We start from the raw sequence: 22,649 nt of genomic DNA, 5'->3' as shown, positions 1-22,649 counted from the left end.
ATTCATAACCTTCCTCACTAGTTTGTCTTTGTCAGGGGTTAGCATCCATAACCTTTCTCACTAGTTTGTCTATGTCAGGGGTTAGCATCCATAACCTTCCTCACTAGTTTGTCTATGTCAGGGGTTAGTATCCATAACCTTCCTCACTAGTTTGTCTTTGTCAGGGGTTAGTATCCATAACCTTCCTTACTAGTTTGTCTATGTCAGGGGTTAGCATCCATAACCTTCCTCACTAGTTTGTCTATGTCAGGGGTTAGCATCCATAACCTTTCTCACTAGTTTGTCTTTGTCAGGGGTTAGCACCTATAACCTTCCTCACTAGTTTGTCTTTGTCAGATGTTAGAATCCATAACCTTCCTTACTAGTTTGTCTTTGTCAGGGGTTAGCATCCATAACTATCCTCACTAGTTTGTCTATGTCAGGTGTTAGCATCCATAACCTTCCTCACTAGTTTGTCTTTGTCAGATGTTAGAATCCATAACCTTCCTTACTAGTTTGTCTTTGTCAGGGGTTAGCATCCATAACTATCCTCACTAGTTTGTCTTTGTCAGGGGTTAGCATCCATAACCTTCCTCACTAGTTTGTCTATGTCAGGGGTTAGCATCCATAACCTTCCTCACTAGTTTGTCCTTGTCAGTGGTTAGCATCCATAACCTTCCTCACTAGTTTGTCCTTGTCAGGGGTTAGCATCCATAACCTTCCTCACTAGTTTGTCTATGTCAGGGGTTAGCATCCATAACCTTCCTCACTAGTTTGCCTATGTCAGGGGTTAGCACCTATAACCTTCCTCACTAGTTTGTCTATGTCAGGGGTTAGCATCCATAACCTTCCTCACTAGTTTGTCTATGTCAGGGGTTAGCATCCATAACCTTCCTCACTAGTTTGTCTATGTCAGGTGTTAGCATCCATAACCTTCCTCACTAGTTTGTCTATGTCAGGGGTTAGTATCCATAACCTTTCTCACTAGTTTGTCTTTGTCAGGGGTTAGCATCCATAACCTTCCTCACTAGTTTGTCTATGTCAGGGGTTAGCATCCATAACCTTCCTCACTAGTTTGTCTTTGTCAGGGGTTAGCACCTATAACCTTCTCACTAGTTTGTCTTTGTCAGATGTTAGAATCCATAACCTTCCTTACTAGTTTGTCTTTGTCAGGGGTTAGCATCCATAACTATCCTCACTAGTTTGTCCTTGTCAGGGGTTAGCATCCATAACCTTCCTCACTAGTTTGTCTATGTCAGGGGTTAGCATCCATAACCTTCCTCACTAGTTTGTCCTTGTCAGGGGTTAGCATCCATAACCTTCCTCACTAGTTTGTCTTTGTCAGGGGTTAGCATCCATAACCTTCCTCACTAGTTTGTCTTTGTCAGGGGTTAGCATTCATAACCTTCCTCACTAGTTTGTCCATGTCAGGGGTTAGCATCCATAACCTTCCTCACTAGTTTGTCTTTGTCAGGGGTTAGCATCCATAACCTTCCTCACTAGTTTGTCTATGTCAGGGGTTAGCATCCATAACCTTCCTCACTAGTTTGTCTATGTCAGGTGTTAGCATCCATAACCTTCCTCACTAGTTTGTCTATGTCAGATGTTAGCATCCATAACCTTCCTCACTAGTTTGTCTTTGTCAGGGGTTAGTATCCATAACCTTCCTCACTAGTTTGTCTATGTCAGGGGTTAGCATCCATAACCTTTCTCACTAGTTTGTCTATGTCAGGGGTTAGCATCCATAACCTTCCTCACTAGTTTGTCTATGTCAGGTGTTAGCATCCATAACCTTCCTCACTAGTTTGTCTATGTCAGGGGTTAGCATCCATAACCTTCCTCACTAGTTTGTCTTTGTCAGGGGTTAGCATCCATAACCTTCCTCACTAGTTTGTCTATGTCAGGGGTTAGCATCCATAACCTTCCTCACTAGTTTGTCTATGTCAGGTGTTAGCATCCATAACCTTCCTTACTAGTTTGTCTTTGTCAGGGGTTAGCATCCATAACCTTCCTCACTAGTTTGTCTATGTCAGGGGTTAGCATCCATAACCTTTCTCACTAGTTTGTCTTTGTCAGGGGTTAGCACCTATAACCTTCCTCACTAGTTTGTCTTTGTCAGATGTTAGAATCCATAACCTTCCTTACTAGTTTGTCTTTGTCAGGGGTTAGCATCCATAACTATCCTCACTAGTTTGTCTTTGTCAGGGGTTAGCATCCATAACCTTCCTCACTAGTTTGTCTATGTCAGGGGTTAGCATCCATAACCTTCCTCACTAGTTTGTCTTTGTCAGATGTTAGAATCCATAACCTTCCTTACTAGTTTGTCTTTGTCAGGGGTTAGCATCCATAACTATCCTCACTAGTTTGTCTTTGTCAGGGGTTAGCATCCATAACCTTCCTCACTAGTTTGTCTATGTCAGGGGTTAGCATCCATAACCTTCCTCACTAGTTTGTCCTTGTCAGGGGTTAGCATCCATAACCTTCCTCACTAGTTTGTCCTTGTCAGGGGTTAGCATCCATAACCTTCCTCACTAGTTTGTCTTTGTCAGGGGTTAGCATTCATAACCTTCCTCACTAGTTTGTCCATGTCAGGGGTTAGCATCCATAACCTTCCTCACTAGTTTGTCTTTGTCAGGGGTTAGCATTCATAACCTTCCTCACTAGTTTGTCCATGTCAGGGGTTAGCACATCCATAACCTTCCTCACTAGTTTGTCTTTGTCAGGGGTTAGCATCCATAACCTTCCTCACTAGTTTGTCTATGTCAGGGGTTAGCATCCATAACCTTCCTCACTAGTTTGTCTATGTCAGGTGTTAGCATCCATAACCTTCCTCACTAGTTTGTGTATGTCAGGGATTTGTCTGTGCCAGGGAACAGAACCAAAACATTTCCTGACTTAATTATCTGTGTCAGGGGAGAGAACCCATAACATTCCCTACTTCATGTAAATCGTCCGTGGGGACAGCACCCATAACCTTCCTTGTCTGGATGGATGTTCAATTCCAGATACTAAAGCAAAATCTGTTAAATGTTGCAGATTAGTTGTTTGGAAGTAGAGATGAATTAAAAAGATCTCAAATGTTCCCCTATATATGAAAACTCCATGTTCTTATGAGGTTTTTGACAGATGTTTTTTGACAATGATAGACACCCCACAGGAATCATGCAGCACCTGCATTAACAGAATTTTCTAATTCCCCTTCACTATACTATGTACTTGTTATTATAACGAGATAATATAACAACACTACCTGAGATGTAGAGGTACTTACAGTGTTGACAGACTTTGTTTCTTTTCTGTAATGTTATTTAGCTGTGTAAATGATACATTTTTCATTCCATCCTATGTACATATAGTCAACACATTAGAAACAGCATATAGAGTTAGATATATTTCCAGATCAACTTCACTCTGACATTCAGTATAGCTATATACAAAATCTTATTTATGTATTCCTGTATTTTTTTCTACATTTTCTAGGTCCGAGAGTTTGCTGGAATTCCACACATATTGGAGGAATCTATCACTGGAGACTTCGCCCTAATCAAGGCGTGGAAAGCTGATAAGGCTGGAAACCTCACATTTAGGTCAGTCTTAATCTTTAGTTAAGTCATATCTCAGTATCCGGCCTCTACATAGATATCTATTTACATTAACTTATTACAAAAATGATCTTGATCTACATCAAGTGTTTTCAAATATTAAATGTTATAAAAGCTTGTAACATCCAGGGTTTTCCATAAGAGCCAGTTGCTGGCCAATTTGACCGGTAACTTTGATCATTTGGCCGCCTACACCAATCCAGTTCCGTAATAATGTTCCGTACACGACTACATGTACACGGCAGGCCAGCCTCCGACTTCCATTACACAGCCTACTACTAACAAAATTATGGAAAACCCTGAACATCATATGAACTGTCAGGACAAGACTAACATTATTGGATTATAACTACAAGTTTTTAGAGATGAAAAATGGATTACTGAACACGTTCTGATTTCAAAATAACAGGAGTTGAATGTGTTTAAATTTCAAATTGAACCATAAGGGACATTTGGCTTGTAATTTGTTGCTATTTGCATATCCAATATTGGCCACAGGTGAAAATAATTTTTTTCATTTTCCAAACGAGAGGGAGTGTAATTTTGAACAGGAGATGAGGTAAATCACTCGCTAATACATGATGCAAATGATGTTTAAGGATCTAGGACAATTGCATCTTTGAGTGATAGAAATATGCACATTTACAATTACCTGACACATATCCATTGATGATGCTACACTCTATGTCAAATTATATTTACTTTGCCTGTGTAGTTGTATGCAGTTTTATCGTAATTGCTATTGTAAATGTTGTACAGAAAGACTGCTCGTAACTTTAACCCGCCAATGTGTAAGGCGGGGAAGGTGACGATTGCTGAAGTAGAGGAGATTGTAGAGGTAGGAGAGATCCCTCCGGAGGATGTCCATGTACCTCATGTCTATGTCCAGCGCGTCATCTTAGGGCCTAGCTACGAAAAAAGAATTGAGGTAAATTTATGGTGTTGCGTGTAAATATGCCACAAATATGAAAAACTATAATGTATCTTTATGTTGTGAATTAATAGTGCTTGGATACTGCATATTGAGTATGGATACAAGAAGATATATTCAGACAATGGAATAAATATGGAAATATAGCAAATGATGTTTTAATCCTACATTGTAGCTTTCTCAATTGTTGCAAGTGTGTTTAATAGTCCTTTGATTTATTGGCAGTCCTCAGGACTCGATGTTATATATGTTACAGATTCAAAAACATTTTTTTTTATCATGATTCAAAGTTAAGGTTTCAGAAAACTATTTGTTTGGAAAGCAAAGCAGCTTTATGACACCAGACCATGATTATGTTTTAAAGCTAAGGATGTATACAGAAGAATGTTGTTGAGCCATGCTATTATACTCTGTATTTACCAATTTCTGCTGTTATTTTTTATTTTAATTACTGATGTGAAATATATGTGATTATGTGTATCTCTACCTTTGATATTTTTCAGCGTTTGCGCCTCACCAAACCTAAGAGTGCTAACTTTGAGAAGAGTCCAGCTGATATTATACGAGAGAGAATTGTACGCAGAGCTGCCCTTGAATTCAAAGATGGCATGTATGGTATCCTTACAGTGTCCAAAGATTAAAATTGGAAACACTTATACAGCAAGGTGTAAGAAAATTTGAGCTTGTATGATTTTTTTTGTTTATAGATTAATGTAAAATTGACGCCTTGAGTCTGTTACTTATAACAATGTTTGCTAAATAAGGGAAAAGAAAAGCAGTTTATAATAATATGAAGTCATTATTTGTTGAAATGAAATATAATATTGTATTGAAATAAATTACAATTCAAATATATGTAACAATAAATGACATATAAACGACAGAGGAACAAACACCAGTCATCATGATACTCAAGTTTCAAAGAGATTGGTTGAAAACTGAGGGAGGAAGTCTTAGGCTACAGTTAGTGCTGAAAAGGGGAAATAACTCTTCTAAAATTACAAAATCCAAATTCCTTTTGGTATATCACACCTTCATATCATGGCATAAACTAAAGCCTACCTAAATCCAGAATGTGGCCAAAAAGAAAGTGAAAGCTCAGGACAGAAGGCAATAATACCTGTAATAATGGACAGTTACTCTCCACAAAACTGTCAAAAACTCAACATCATGCCTTGGTAATAAAGCCTACAAAGTTTCAGACAATACATTGAAAACTGAAAGAGAAGATCTCCAGACAGGTGAACGTTTAATAGCTGGCCGACAACATCCTTCCATAATTTATCCTACCTAAATGTTTGATGGGTGTATAAAACAGGTATATTTGTTAAGACCCTTGTATCACTGTTTTTCCTTAAATTGTGTCTTAGCAAACCTTGGAATTGGTATGCCAATGTTGGCAAGTAACTATATACAGGGAATTACGGTACACCTGCAGAGTGAGAACGGTATCCTTGGACTGGTGAGTGAGCTTCATCATACCTTCAGTATCTGCTCTATCTAATATTGATCCTTCATTGTATAACAGGTTTTTTTGTTTGCATAATGTAGATAGTTATATTATAAATGGCATTAAAACCTCACAATGGTTTACCTTTATATATGTTGTGTACATATACTAGATATGGCATCAGTGTTATACCAGTCAACCTGTATGTTTATGTTTTTAATATTATCAAACATAAACAATAGTTCAAATTCTCACATTAGTATAGGCTTATGTACCATGTATCGTGATGATATAATTACAGCTTTTTCTTACATAGCCTAGATATAAAGTATGCCAACCTTATAGCACATGTATATTTGTATTCAGTTTTTTCAACGGTTTTGTTGTAGGAAATATTTCTACCTTTGTGTTATTTATTTGATAACAGGGTGCTTTTCCAACAGAAGAACAGGTGGACCCTGATCTCATTAATGCTGGGAAAGAAACAGTCACCAGTATTCCTGGCAGTTCCTACTTTTCCAGCGATGAGTCTTTTGCCATGATTCGAGGGTACACTTATCTCCATTTAAAGGAGTCTACATTTTCAAGGAATTAAACAAGAAAAACCCAAGAAAAGATAGATTTAAGACTCAAGATTTCTACTTATGAAACATTTTCCCAATTTTTTTTTTTATCAAAAGTGAATTCTGATTAAGAATAGTTTACATTTTACAATACCATTTAAAGATATCAAAAAAGACTGTTAAACATGACTTAAATAAATCTTATAGAATGATGGGTCCAAAGCTGTTGAAAATGTTGATAACCTGCTGATGACATTCTCTGCTTGAATCCCGTCTGTAACAAATATTCCTGACCATGACACATCACATACCTAATCAATGTATAAATAGCTTCAAACAAATACTTTGGAGATGTGTGGCCTTTTTCTGTCACTCATCCTATTTAGATGTCAACTTGTGCAAAACATATCTCAAAACTTACATTCAGTGACGAAATATCATTGTCATAACTTGGCATATTACACAAGTGTGTATGTGAAGTATTCAATGTGTTGTAATTTTTAATCATGAAGCCACCATAAATATCCTGTACCCCAGTATTCAAACAGGGATAAATCAATTGATGGAATAATTACATGGACAAATGATATATAAATTGAAATAGGTGGAAGATCATTTCTTTATTGTGTCTTTTTAGCGGCCACATCAATATCACTATTCTAGGAGCTATGCAGGTATCACAATATGGAGATCTGGCCAACTGGATGATCCCAGTAAGTTCATCAAAATAAGGGGGAGGGGGTGTGTACAATATCTGTTGTTCCATTTGAAAATTAAGTTACTTCACAACCGATTAAAATAAATTTCTAACTATCCTATGTACCTAGTAGTGATTGAGGATAAATGTTTCTTTCTGTTGCAAGGTAAGATTTCAGAACTCTGTAGTATAAGTTATAAAATAGGGTTTTTTGAAAATACTCAACAGGTTATTTTGGCTAGTTTAGATAAAGAGTTGACTTTGGGATATCTAGTGAATTGACAATATGACCAGTTATAGAGGTAGTATGCTACGTTTCAGGGTAAGATGGTGAAAGGTATGGGAGGAGCTATGGATTTGGTATCCAGTAAGGACACTAAAGTCATCGTAACCATGGAACACACAGCTAAGGGAGGAAAGCACAAGATTCTCGCCGATTGTACCCTACCTCTAACAGGCAAGGGGTGTGTCAACACGATCATCACAGAAATGGTGGGTCATCAACCATACACTCTCAGGGTTTCAGCTGACATGATTCATACCTGGTCACTCTCATCTAAATCCTCTTTGTTATATAAAACTGATTTTTTTAGTATCAGCAGTATCTGTCACTATGTATCATTGCCATTTCAATAGTGTCCTTGATGTTAAGGCTAAATCTCTTGACCATTGATATGCACAATGCTGTGTAATCTTGGAGAGGCTGCTATATCCCAGTCAGTTAGAGCATTGACCTACAAAATTTCAGGTGAATATCCCAGGTGGCTGGTTTGTAGCTTCCTACCTGTGGCTTAAAATGCTTAATTAAACTACTTTATGATCATGTTTTAAAACAATTTTCATCATGATTGTATATGAGGAACAAATTAAAAGCTGTTACGGTAACAATTCCCCTCTTCGACATATTTTGCTGTCAGTTTTATAAGATAAACTGTTTAAAGATAAATGTGATTACTTACTGTTTATTCTGAACATTCCTAAAAGACTTCCATAAATAACCTATATTTTAAATAAGATCTCAGTTATCATGAGTCATTCATTAATCATTAGTTAGAAAGTTCCATGGAATATTGATGTATTTGCATATAACATTGACAAAATTTCGTATTTTAAATACGGGTACATTCCCATTGATTTTAATCATGTCAGTTTGAGGAAGTGCTAGAATGAGAACAAAATGATAGGTTATCTCCCCTTGAGATGCATATGGGTTGATATGAGTTACCTCCCCTTTAGACCACAAGACTAAGTAAGGTAATATCCTAATTCAGAGTTTAGGAATAAAATAAATGAGTGATTTGATGACCAGACATTACCTTCCTGCGTTACATATTGCCACTCTAAATCTGTTATTTGCTCCAGGGTGTGTTTGAGATTGACCCATATGAAGGACTGACCCTAACAGAGAAAGCTGAGGATGTTCTCCTGGAGGATATTGTGGAATTTACTGGTGCAGATTTTAAGGTAATTTCTCCTCAACTCACAATAGATTACCCTAATAATTTTAAGATACATCAATATTTTTCACCCTCTGTATTTCTTTCTGCAAAACCCTTCAGGCTGTTTTGTTTATTAATTTGATGTGATTTTGAAAATAAAGATAAATGTTCTTTATCAAGACTTGCATGAGTGATGTAAGTCTGTTGAAAAGTCATTATATTTACCCAACAAGGATATAAGTTAGATCACAGTGATTGTAATGGCATTTTTGATAATGAAAGATTATGTTCTAACTGAAATGTGAACAGATAATTTTGTTTGAACTAGAACTATTTGGTTTACTGTGTGAAAAATGCAAAATCATTACAAAATGAACAAAAGAAATAAAAAGAAAAATGAAATTCATTCTTAATCATATCACATATTTAAAATTATTTTGGTGTGTTTTAGGTTGCTTCAGATTTAAAAACGATGGGACAGATAGAGCAACCATGCTGAAAGCTGTATTGTGATATTACATGTCAAAGTGTCATTGTATGAACCTTGTCCGACTGTCATTGTTAATTGCTGATCTGTAAGATTTTACATAGAAGGTTTGTGATAGTGTAATGATCTAACTGAACATGGATGTCAAAAAGTGAGATGTTTTGGTTTGTTTCAGCACAGTTTTGTCCTCGTAATTACATTTTCGGGCATTAGCATTTCTGAAAGCTTTCATTTGGAGTTGGCAGATATTATCAGATCTTGGAAATAATATTGCCTACATATTGAAAAAATTTGTCCTAATAGTATGTATATATATCGGTAATATAAATATTTCTGATATTAATTTTGTCTACCAGTTTTGTTTTTGCTGGAACATTCTAGGATACCGTAATCTGTGTTATGTTTTATTTTCTTACATAAAACTGTTGACCTGTGTACTTTTGATGTTTTACTTTACTTGAAAAAGTAAACGAGACATTTTGGAGGGAGTTATGTATGAATATCATAATCATGGAAACTGATTGTAAGCATCAGTGATTAGAAAGTGTTATTGAAATCACAAGTAAAATGCTTACTTGTATTGCTAATGATAAAGGTAAAAAATTTATATACCTTACTAGTGCTGGAAACTAGAAGTTTGCTTTTCTTCAACATATTTTCATTTTCAATTTTCTTGTCTATTCTGAATGTTTAAAATTAAGAACAAATTGTGTTTATGCTTGTTTATTTCTTCCTATTTTTTTAACCAGCATTTGGCAATTATACGTTTATTTTTTTTTCAGAGAATCTTTACCTTTGATATGCAACTTATTTAAGATTTTTCTCATTATTAAACAGACATTACTATATAAAACAGGAGAGACTGATTAACAGAGATGTTGAAAATGTTTTAATGGTAGTGGAACTGTAGGGAACAGAAATATGAAAGGAGTAAACATTAGCCTCCATCACAAGTTTTATATGAGAAGTTTCGGGAATCATGTAAATCTCATCTGATGTATTTATGAAGGAATGGACTTTTCAAAGCATTTAACATTAACTTTGTGTTTGACCCCTGATATTTTCTTTACATATAATGCTTAAAATATTATCTTCAGTAGAGGATTGTTTGGCACCATCATGGTTAACAAGCAATAGCAATGAGCTGTCCATTATGTGGTCAACAATTGACCTGCCTTGTAAACTAAGCTGATGAAGAAAAGTGTAGAGGACATGTGCTTCTATATTCAAGTCTCTTGTAAATATTTGCACATGCAGTTGATATGTTTTCATGTGAACATCAAGTCTTGTTGATGTTGAAGTACTTGTCCTGGTGTTTTGTATAGCACTATATACAACAGTAAATTCTATTTAGACCATGCTCTCTTCTTTAAAAGATCAGATGACTTTAAGACACTGGTAAAAGTTTATCTTTTACATGTAAGAGCAATGTTTGGTGAAATGAAATGGTCAGGAGAAAATGATTCTTACTGAAAAAACAAGACACAACTTCAACATGTCGATGTATTTGTGGACAATGAAAGCCGTGTCAATAACATTGCTTTAAGTTATACTATTGTGTATTCTAATGCTTTTATGGATTCTTTCATCATTGAAAAAATTATGGAACCAGAAAATTGGAGTTTTGATATTTTTGTCAATTAAGCAACTATGTTATTGTTTGAATGTCAATATATACGAGCGTGAAATATATTTTGTGTATATGTGTTGATTGCCATGGTTACTTATAAGAAGTGTTGCAGGTTTTAAAAAAACTACATGTAAGCAAGAGAATATGCAGTGAAACACGTTCAGGATAAATCTGATGAGATGAAAGGAATCTTACTGAAGATGATTAGGATAATTCATTGCTAAGCTGTTGACTATGGCAGAACTCTCTGAATTTTCAGTAAATGTACTCATGATGAATGTGTTTTTGTCAATATCTCTTGTAATAGTATATATATTGGCAGGTGGTATTTTACCTGTAAATAGTTTCCATTCATGTGTAAGCAGAGTGAAAGGGTTAAGAAATAAATTTGCGTATTTTCGATGTTTGTCCTTTTCCTTGAATCCGTTCCCTTTTGTGTGTCCTTAAATTCAGTAGCAGGAATACAGATATACCTGTCATGGACTGGGTTGATGTTGTATCTGGTTTCATCTTGTATGTTCAAGTGAGTGTAAATCAATACAAACTATAATTTCTGTAAGTACTGTTCACACATCCAATGATTACCAAACTATATGTTGTCAAACACCCTGGCCTGTAAGTCGTAGTAAATGTGAAATGTTAAAAAAGTCTTACCTTGACCAAAATCTGGATCCTTTGTTTCCAATTTCAATCTCATGGCGCAGAATGTTGACCTCTTTTGTTTTGAAGGTTAAGGAATCCACTTATCAGTCTGTAGCTATACAAGATTGCCAAGACACCTTATAATTCTTAAAACTTTTATTTTCCACCCAATTGCAATTATTATTTTGATTGTCAAGAGCCATACGTGTTTATAATTACCTTTTATAAATTGATCATTTAGTAAAAGTCCTTTTTGTGAAAATCCTTGTACCTACAACTTACCAAAATCCATTTATTAAAAATATTTAAAATGTTGTTTTATGTCGGAATACAAGACAATATGTTAGGTATAAACATTACATAATGCCTACAAAGCATGGAAAACATCTATTCAAAAAGTAAAAAGCAAAAAGCCAAAAGCTCACCTTGACCATGTTGTGGCTTGATATAAACAATTAATCACTGATATGTTATAGCCATGTATACTTCATGTTTCCATGGTTGGCCGCATAGTCAACAGAAATGTAATAAATTAAGTGTATCCACGATACACACTATCAATATACATCGAAAGCTTGATGGGCGATTGGCGGTCTGTAATACTACCTTATTTTCTTTCCTTTCGCTCGGTCACAAATGATCTTGGCTTACTCCTTGCTGATTTTAATTTGTATTATTGATGAATATTTAGTTTTCTTTGTGGCCAAAAAAGGCTTTAGATGCATCTCTATCAAGTAATGGTTGTGTAGATTTGGCTGTAGGATGGACCGGACTTTTTCTGAAGTTGGTGTTGGCAACCTGTATTTTATCAAAGTACACTCTGATGTATTGTATTACTGTATCGACTGCAGAATAATGCCTCATCCATCCATTTAATTCTATTTTACTTTTAAAGAAATGTCAGTTTAATAAAGCCTATTTTCAAATTTGATATCATAAATCAGGACGTAAAAGAAATCTACTTTTACCTGATATATGTAACAACATATTTTATCATTGTGATGTTATATTGTTATATACGCTATTTTCAAGAATGCTATTGTATAATATAAATATATCCGATATGAAATCGTTTTGAATTCCTCTTAACCAATAAGAAAAACCAGCCATTGTCCAGTCATGATTAAGAAATGATTAAGATATAAAATATTTTTGTTGTTATGTGAAAATGTTTTCAAAAATTAAAGATCGAAAGTAATTTTTATGAATATATATCAATCAGTATATGTAGTAATTGGCAAAAGTACCACATGTATGTAAAGGATACATAATAGTGTTCCCTAGTACTTTTCTTATTTCACTTGATAAGAAAGAAACTTATCTGAAATTCAAATCTTTTTAAGTGAATATTTCACAAAAACAACAGTACATATATCTTATTTCAAATCGACTTTATTCTGTCAACAAGAATTGAGCTGAGGTGGTTTTGGAGGAAATTCTGATGTAAATATGATTAAAGTTGATGATGTTATAGACAAAATGAAAGAAGAAAACCCTGCTTTCTTAAAAGATTTCATACTGAAAAATCGTTACCTACAGTAGTATACAGTTGTATTTGGATTGGACAACAAAACCATCTCAGTTCATTGGTCATATTGTGTTTCTTACAACGGAATAAAGGTGTCGCTGACTATCTACATGGAAATAGTATCCAGCTTGTTAACCAGAAAACCATAGGCTCAGTATATACGAATGTGATTAAGATATTTGTACTGGTGGTGAGAGATAGGCGAGTATTTGGTCATCAAAGTTAACAAAAGTACAGGTTTGACAAATACACATCATACATATATATGCATTATACCTTGACAAATGCACTGTGGTTATTTAAACTTAATATTTCACAATTTCGAAACGGGTCTATATATACATACATGTATATCTACAAGACAATGTATGAGACAAGAGGATTGGGCACAATATATGTATACCAGCTTGTTGACGCCCACTCCTCAGCAAATACATTTATATATTGTGACAGCATCAGCAGCAAAACAATAGCCCTACTTCAGGAGAGAAAGAGAAACAAAAAGACAAAGAAAGTGCAAGGAAGACGGATATACCTGAATACTTTCCTTTTTCATGTCAGAATAGCACATTGTTATTATACACGTGAGTTTATGTCTGTTTCCTAACTGCATCACGTGATCAAAGTTCATAAGGTACACACACTTCTGAAATTCTTTTCTGTTGTTCAGTCCAGCATCCTGGAGGATTCGTTTCATTCTACCATTCTTTCTAGTATTCATAAAATAACAGAATACAAGATATTTATTGCAGCAGAACAAAAAAACAAAAAAAACCACAAAAAATGGTGGTGCTAGAGGTTGTTGTTATGAGTTTAAAGGGATATGTCAGTTCACACTTGCTTACAACGTGGATGGGCATCTGCAAAGATCTTTTCATGATCAAAGACTTGGTACTTCCCATCGAAGCCAAGATGGCATGATCGGTCGAAGAAAACGCTGATCAGCAATTTGTTGCCCGATAGGTATTTAGACCTATATCCAGACAAAAGTGTCACAAGCCTTGAAGAAAGGTTTCAATGCTGCTGCTTAAAGACAGGTGCAGTTGCATTGTCACCCGAAGCTGATCAGAATCCAACAGTTATCGACAGGAATTGTGGAGCAGTTTCAGAACAAGTTTGATTATTTCATCTCGTCATATATATGTTTTCTTTTTCAGAGGTGGTGCATTAATTGTCACCAAAGAGGTCGTGTCTCAGAGGGTTGTATCTTTACTGGATATTAAGAAAGGCAACTTGCTTGAAGTTAATTTTAAAAACTGACCAAAATGGCGGTGGCTGTATAGCATATGTTCCACGTATCAAAGGGCTTTGTTGGCCCGTACAACATCTCGAACAATACATTACAATAAGGCATGGGGGACCCTGGCATTCTCACTTGTTCAGATATCAGTTTGCCGCAGTTCTGAAGAAAGTTTTAGTTTTCCCATGTTTAGATGAAAGGTATGGATTATTCATTCCGAATAGAGGTGGCAAGTAGGAGCTAATTCTAGATGTTTTCAATCATTGCATTCGAATACCAGAGAAATGTTTGTTACAGCTTGTTTTGTAAGGTATGCGATTAGCTTTAGAGCACTGGCTTCCCCTTGCTCTAGATTTCATTACCTCCACTACATTATGCCACTTGTCGGCCCACAATTTCAGAGAACCCTCGTCAAAGTACACACGAGCCTGTTTTCACGCTGCAAATAGACCAAGCGGTCAACACATGAAATTTCATTGGAGAAATTGCACGGATGGTGGAGGGGACAACGTGAAATAAAGAGGGATTCTATGCTTTCACTGGCACAGGATAAATGTACAGCCAGTGCACATGGGAATCCTCCATTTTGATTCTACACGGTGGGGCATATCACTTAGTTTAGATGGGGTCTCTCAATTTAAGAGATCACATCTGAATGGGTCACATAATTATCGTTTGGTAACGGATGCTTCAACCTCAACGATGGCAAGGTACAGAGGATGTCCTGGCAGCGTAAGAGTGAATAGGGGCGTAGTTGGGAAGGTGCTGGAATCGGGGATTATACATTTCATTCGATCAATTTTGGGCTTTCCTCAGTCGTCCTCTAGTTTTAACATTTAGGCCCTTAGCAGCACTAACGAGTATTAGAAGGACGAAACAGCTGTAGGATGCAATTTGATTATTTGATAATTACAACAAGCACCTTAATAGCGTAAGTAATTATATGTTGAAAGAGTAGGTATAGGGTGGATGGGGGTAGGGGTGGTGAGGGGGGTCTGAAAGTTTTATATAGGATAGTATTCAGAACTAAATCATTGATAACTGAAAAAGATGTCGTCCTTGAACGAAATAACGGGGACACAAAAAAGAGATGTATTTCCACAACTACATTCTGATTATCCGATGAAGTTTGTTCTGAAAAGATTAAAGTTTAAGGACTGCAACCATCTTAACGTCTTAGGTAAAATTCTGAGTTTATGGTAACTTGTCCTTTATCAGATAATTGATTACTGCCTTATAAGGAGAGACGAATAGTGCAGATCCTGCGTCAGTGTCTTATTACAAGGCAGAATAGCTGATGGTAAAAAAGAGGAATTTTGTATTGGAAAAAAGACACATAATTCATAGCGATGAAATCGGTTCTATCTATAAGTAGGTCAGGATTGTTACATTTATTTTTTTCACTTTGTATGACAGCTGAACTTTTCTGGTTTGCTTTCTTTTTGTTTTGTTTTCCCTGATAAGTGTTCCAAACCAGTTTTTATTTCAAACCTGTTATATAAAGCAAAATTATTGATATATATATATATATAGAAAATGTTTTGACCGTGATTACTAGAACATATACCTAGAAATTCAAATTGAACTATTGCATATATACACAGAGTACAAAGAATAAATAATATACATAAAAAAATACCGATATACTCTTTCACTTCACGTGTGTATATTGTAAGAAAGTTTGATTAAAATTATGTCTTACGTTCAAACAATTTGAACCCTCGTACACCTCCAATAATATAATCATGGGCTTATCTAGTATTTCAAATGAATTGAGAGTGCTGTTTGATCGATAACCCAAATAGACATGTTGGAGGTATCTGTTAAAGCAACATGAAAAGTTCCAACTTTGTTCTTATCACAACTTTGATCAAGCTAATCATTTCAAACCTGCAGTCTATAGTTTTTAGGTTCATGTGTGTAAAAACGTCAATAGAGTTAAAAAGACAAGTTAGAAATGAACAAAATGGGATTTTACGGAGCGTTAAATAGAAGAACAGTGTGGTAACTTATGAATAGTGTAACTACACAGTAATATTGGCATGCAATTGTCATCGTAAAAACCAAAAGAAAACAAAAGCATTAAAAAAGATCTGATGTTACTAAAATTGTAATATATAACAAATTTTTACAATTTATTTTTCATTTAGGAGTTTGATTAACGATAACGGAAACGAGACTTTGTTTTGTTTGTTTGTTTGTTTGTTTGTTTGTTTTTTTTTTTGAAAACATGTGTATGAGAGTCTGTCTCATTGTATCTGTTGATATACTAGTACCATTCTAATTGATAATGATCTGCATTTTGTAAGTAAACGGTAATCACGATGGACTAGCTAGCGCTGATTAACAAACATACGTGTATAAACATGTTTCAGCGCTTTAGGATCGCCGATATACGGCAATATAAACAATATATTCAATTTTAGCACAATGGTTCATATTGAATAGCAACACTGAAGGAAACTTGGAAATAAATTAAATTGGCGGAAAGTACTCTTGTTATTCATGTTGTGTGTTGACTTTAGTATTTACGGAAATTGGACGATATATACTAAACAGTTGGAATACATATAGATGTAAGCAATTTTTAACCATTTTTCACATATAAAAAGTCTAGTTTCTTTGTTTTCTTTCACCTGACATCCTATGTGTCTGTTTCATATAGTAGTTGAACTTTCCCGTTTACTTTGGTCACATGTCTCTTGATTCTCATACTGTGGCTGTGTATCAAATTGTGTAGCCGAGCAAAATTGTTCAGATATCACAACAGACTTAGTCGGCTTCAAATAGTCATCGTCATCTTCGGAAGCCATGCTTTCAATATTCTCAGGCATTTTGGAATTTTCAACTTTGTTGGTATCACTGGCCGGATGTAAATAATCCTCGTTCTCACCAAGGGTATTTTCAACTTTCGGGCGAAATACTGAAGTGGAACTCATATCTGGTGGTGCCGGAAGTGCACGATGCAAACCAGTGTCGAGATCCCTTGAATGTTTGACGTCAGTCATACCGACTGCGCTGATGTACCCCTCATCGGCGGTATTATCAATACTAGTCTCCTTAATCCTTACATTTTCTGGTTGTGTATAATAGTTACCCTCTGTATTTTTGCCAATAGGGTGGATGTATTCTCCATCGTCTGGCCTCCTTAAGTCCTCTGTTAATTCTAGGTATACATTTTCGTCTGGTGTTTCAGGAAGATCTCGGGAAGTTGGATCACTAGTGTAACCATTACCATCTCGACTGTCATTATTTGAACTGAAATTGTTCATACTGGAGTCATCTTTACTTCTTCTGAAAATAAACGATCAACATACAATTTTTAATTATCATGTTATCACTGGAATACTTGATATAATGAATAGAATTTAACTTCTATCTGAAGGCAAAAGTTAATGTATTCCAGTGCTTTCTGGAATTCGATAGAACTGTACTAAGAGAACATTACCTTTTCTTTATGTAAACTATTCCGATTACAAGTATGATAAATGGGACGGCTAACAGGCTGAACAGGTATACTAAAAAGAAAAGAGAGTGATCATTAGTAAACGATTTCCATGGCAATGAATCATGAAGGCAACTATATTAAGCCTCAAAATAAGGTGTAATCTGACAAAATTGCAAAAGAATTTGTTTTAGCATATTTTCTTTCTATACATCACTGCCTAAGTGTACAAAAATGTTAAAAACTGTCTCCAAAGATATCACCAACTCAGTCCAAGCAAATACGTATAAAAGAGAGGATGAGCATGAGCTGTTCACTGTGATCGAAATCACAATTACCCAATAGTTGTTGTTCAACGTCATTAATCAGCAACCTCCATAATTACCTAAATTAGTACGTATTAATAACAATTGTTTTTCTGTCCTTTTTATACATGATCACGCGTTCCAAGCGCTGTAAAAATTGCAAACACGTTATTCATAAAAAATTACAGTTATTTGTTTTCTTTGTACGAAAAAGGCCACTCTAATTATTTCCAATTTCCATACCACCATAACACCAATTTTTCCTATGTCTTTTGTTTAATCGAAATTTGAACGTCTCGTTTCGTTTATTATCACATTCGATATTAAGCGTTTTCGACTGTATTAGTAAAATAACACTCATAGTCCTTATTCAATATCTATTTATTCGTTTTCGTCTTATAAGATATGAAATAACGTAGAGACGAACGTAATCGGTTCTGGTCTTCCATCTTTGATAAGCCAGCTCCAGTACTCTGGCTTCAGAGGACACTGTCCATGTATGTATTCTTGTGCTTGTAAATAACTCTCTCTTTGTATGGAGGCTTGTAAGTGGAAGTGACTGTATTTGAACACTTGTTGCAGACGTAGCTGTCTATTGAACAAAGCGGCAATACCGCATATGATCTGGAGTTCCACTACAGATATCATCATCGCCTCCGTATAGCGCATTGATTAGTTCTTCTCCCGACCTTTCCAATTCTGTCTCACATGCAAATGTTGAACATAAAGACAGTAAATGTGGACATGCTGATATTTTCTTCAGTGCTACAGCTTTTCTTAAAACGTACAACCCTGACGTCGCGTGACATCCCGTTAGCAATTGCACGACTGGCAGCACTGTTGACGGTTGGTCGCCCAGAAAAAATTGTCAGTTAAATATACCAAACTTCGGTTTTCCCTTTAAATAATCGGACTTAATGAATATTTTGTAACCATTGTCGGTGTCAGTGTAGTACAACAGAAGGACAAGAAGATATGTTTCCTCACCGATGACAACCAAGTTTTTCAGAGATGAACGTTTATCTGCATCACCTTCTGAATTAATGGTATCTAATCCTATTCCGGCAAACTTTTCTCCAAGAAGCCCCAGAAAATCTTGATTGTTTTCTTCGTTTGAAAGAAATATTTCTTTTTTTTATTCGACTTGGCATGTCTTCTGTGAAATGCATCCCCTGGCCTCGTAAACATTTGAAATGCCTCGTATGTGTCAATGCTTTTGTAGTTTGTTTCGTTTTATTTCCAAATCCGTCAAACATTATTAAGGATTCCTTGTACCTTCTTCGAACATGTTCCAAGTACTTATGACAAGCTGCAGAAAATGTGTCAACTCTTGCCCACGGATTAGCTGGAGTAACGACTCTCCATCAAGGACGAACAATGGAGCATGCGGCGATTCCTCCACATTACAGCAGCCCATTTTCCAAATTGCGTCGGCAAGTAGTGGTTTATTTGCTTCTTGTGGAAATCCATTATCATCAAACAATGAGGCTGGTATGCTGCTGTGTTCTTTAAAGAAAATGTTTGAAGCCTCTAATCCTGACACCATATTTGCTGCTTCTAAGAGACGTTGAAATTGCAGTTGAGGTCCACTTGGACAACGTCATCGTCGATTTTTACTCAAACTCTGGTATCGATGCTGGTAATTTGATGTGCTTTTTGAAGATGAAATCGTGTATTTTTCCCTTTCATCGAAATGATGATTTTGTCACCGACGGCTTGTATTTGTTCCGTGTTTACTCCCTTTTCAGCCACCAAACCAGTCTCAATATTTCTGAGAGCTGAATCATTTTGTTTGAAGGGGTTTCTGTTCTTGAGAAAATGCAAAAGCATGTTATGTCAATGTAATCCCGATTCTGTCTTGAAGTTGTTGGCTTCTTGTGCTCTTCGTTTGTGCTCACGTTGACATCAGTAATACTTTGCATTTCACTATTGATTTCCGCACAGACTGGCACCCACTTCTATCTCAGCGGAAACACCTGCCCAAAAGCGGTCAGTTCTTCTCAAGACATGATGCCCTTTTAAGAACATAACATAGACGTCAGGATGTCTGTCATTGAGCTGAGTCACGTTCATGATATATACGTATGCAGACTTGAAATACAAATTGTGTCAGCCAAGTTGAAACGAGGACAGCAATTGTCTAGGGCTCGCATTCTGTGTGATAGCTTGTCCAATTGCTGCTACTTTTGGTTGATCCTTTCCTTAAATAGTTTTCCACATGAAGTGCAACATGGTCTCTGGGATGAAGTTCAGCTTTTTCTTGCATTCCCATGATATCATGACTGATTATCTTTTACAGCGGTGTCGATGATATGCATCTCTTCAGTTTCTTAATCTACGTTCAGTGACTTATGGTTAGATTCTTAAAGAATAGTTGACATAGCATCTCGTAGAATCCATTTCCTTCACTGCTCCTTTCTTTCATTTGTTCTACAAGTTCCATCAATGTCACCTGCTGGTCGGCTCTTTCTTCAAGATAGTCGAAGACGTTTTGGAAGTGTTCTGTCTGATTACTACGCCTTTCCAACCTTGGAGTACTACTTGTGGGAAAAGAAAAGGCCGTGTGAATGCTTATTTGCTCTAAAATTTACATTACACCTTTAATGGTATAATGCGTCTGCTTCCTGACAAGGTTTTCACTTCAGGACGACTACCAAACCGGCTTTTTTTTAAAGAAGGGATGGGTGCGTATATTTCTTTCTGCTGGCCTTGTATATCCTACATCTGGGCTGGACAAAAGTACTTTCATTTCGATCTGCACTTGTTTGTTTTATGTTTCTACAGCCTTTCTCAGTTAATAGCAGTTTTGCGCGTTGTCCTCAAATCCTTTCTTATCCGTCCATCTTACTTAATGTTAGAATTCTACCACTGATTCACTAAAACGTTTCAAATAGATATCTTGAAATGCTTATTTTAAATGGATTTTCTGTATATTTACCTGTACGAAGTACGTTTACGAGGCATGCAAATTTACAAATTGCCCAAACAATCACGCCAAACTGAATCCAAATAAAGCATATCTTTCTCCGGTTCTTTACCATAATAGAACGCAGTTGCTAAATCAACATAATATGTTAATAAAACATCATTTGAGCAATATGCGAACCGATATAATCGTATCTTTCTTTTTTTGCAAATGCTATACGCAAATACGTTTTATAGTTATTGCTGACACATATGGGCTTCCAAACGGGTTATCAGTAGAAGGAAACAGTTAATTTGCATTTTGTCCTGAAATTATTGGTCATGTTTGAGATATACAGGTACAGCAGATTGGCTATCTATTGGTTATATATTTATACACTACATAACATTGATAATGAAGGCATCGTGTAAGTAAAAAAGCCTCTGATTTCTGACATATGATTGCCATAATTACCAACTCAAAATAATGCTAAAAATGCCAAAATATTACTAAATCCAACCTAACATTACAACCTTATAAAAGAAATTTATTTCTGAACACATGTCTTAAAGTCAACAACACTGTCATGTTAACAAACCATATACATTGCGGTAAATTACAACGCCTTCACAACAAGACTATGTGGAAACACTATGAAAAATTTCACTTCCAGTAAAGCTAGTTTTTGGCGTGTAGTCACAAATTCGAGACAATCCAAAAAGTAATCTCGAACACAGTGCAAGATTATTATTCTGAAAAATATGAAACCCCACATTGACCACTTCCACAAAACGCGACCAATTTTAGCAAGGATTCTAAAAAAATCAACCTTTATAATGGGATAATCTAAACATGGCCACGCCGAGAAACTGTGTACTGCTGCTTACTATTCATTCGATTATATTTATTTCAAAACGGTTTATAATGATTGGAAATTCGTACAGATGAATTATAAAAATATGCTGATATATATGTATATATATAGTTAAACCTTGACTTTCATCAGAACATTGATTTTACATATAGGGAAGGGTTTTATATATAACGCTAGCAGACGATATTTTCCCTGAAATAGATTTAATAATAGAAGTAATAATGTCATTTTGAAATATGTGTTGATCATTTTTTAACTAAACAACACGATATCTTCACTTACTCTCTGTCCTTCTTATGCGAATCATTTGACTTTCTGTCATTTTGCCGTGGAAAGTAAATGCGCCGTCTTAACCGGATGTGTCCGCTAGTTTCTTGTATGGAAGACAATACGCAGCGTTTGATATCGCAAACAATTGGCAATGTTTGACTGCACATTGATCAACTTTCCCACCGTTTGATTCTTTGGGACATTTAACACAAAGACAATGAAAATTTTATCTTGCATTTACAATAGTAATAATTTATTTTGCAATTTTGCCGGATTGATACCTATAACTGGACTAGCCTAATTCCGTTATGAATATTATGTGTACGCTGTGGACCAAGAGAGCAAACTTCATCACAACGTACAATACATTTCATTCTAAAACATAACAACAATCAAAACCTTTCAGTAGTGAGGTGACGTGATGGAATATATGAGAATGAATAATTGTATGGTATCTTCTGTTGATTTTTTTTTTTTTTTTTTTATTTGGGAATTTTACTAAAAAAAAACCCCAATAAATTCAGTTGTATCCAGAAGCAGGTAGCTTTCCAAGGACAAAAAGCTTGTCTGCTTTACCTTCCGACCTCTTAGATCTTAATATAAAAACCATGTTACATTTATTTCATACTTTTTTGGGTAGTATTCTTTATTATGCAAGTGAA

At 35.6% G+C, this 22,649-nt stretch overlaps 1 protein-coding gene across 1 annotated transcript in view; it reads left to right on the top strand.

Moving 5' to 3' along the window:
* Nucleotides 1–11,178, top strand: part of LOC132557645 (succinyl-CoA:3-ketoacid coenzyme A transferase 1, mitochondrial-like) — a 34,063-nt gene extending 22,885 nt beyond the window's left edge. The window contains exons 6-14 of the mRNA XM_060222165.1: nucleotides 3,460–3,566; nucleotides 4,341–4,509; nucleotides 5,016–5,127; nucleotides 5,883–5,974; nucleotides 6,390–6,511; nucleotides 7,163–7,238; nucleotides 7,544–7,714; nucleotides 8,585–8,686; nucleotides 9,113–11,178. Coding sequence (XP_060078148.1) covers nucleotides 3,460–3,566; nucleotides 4,341–4,509; nucleotides 5,016–5,127; nucleotides 5,883–5,974; nucleotides 6,390–6,511; nucleotides 7,163–7,238; nucleotides 7,544–7,714; nucleotides 8,585–8,686; nucleotides 9,113–9,160 — 999 coding nt within the window. The 3' untranslated portion in view covers nucleotides 9,161–11,178. The remainder of the gene's footprint in view (nucleotides 1–3,459; nucleotides 3,567–4,340; nucleotides 4,510–5,015; nucleotides 5,128–5,882; nucleotides 5,975–6,389; nucleotides 6,512–7,162; nucleotides 7,239–7,543; nucleotides 7,715–8,584; nucleotides 8,687–9,112) is intronic.
* The last annotated feature ends 11,471 nt before the right edge of the window (nucleotides 11,179–22,649 follow it).

The sequence above is a fragment of the Ylistrum balloti genome, unplaced genomic scaffold, assembly GCF_031769215.1.
Source record: "Ylistrum balloti isolate Yb309-2 unplaced genomic scaffold, AGI_CSIRO_Ybal_v1 Utg370706, whole genome shotgun sequence".
Lineage (NCBI taxonomy): Eukaryota > Metazoa > Mollusca > Bivalvia > Pectinida > Pectinidae > Ylistrum > Ylistrum balloti.
Note: the sequence above shows the minus strand (reverse complement) of the source record. Positions and strands in the feature narration are given on the sequence as shown.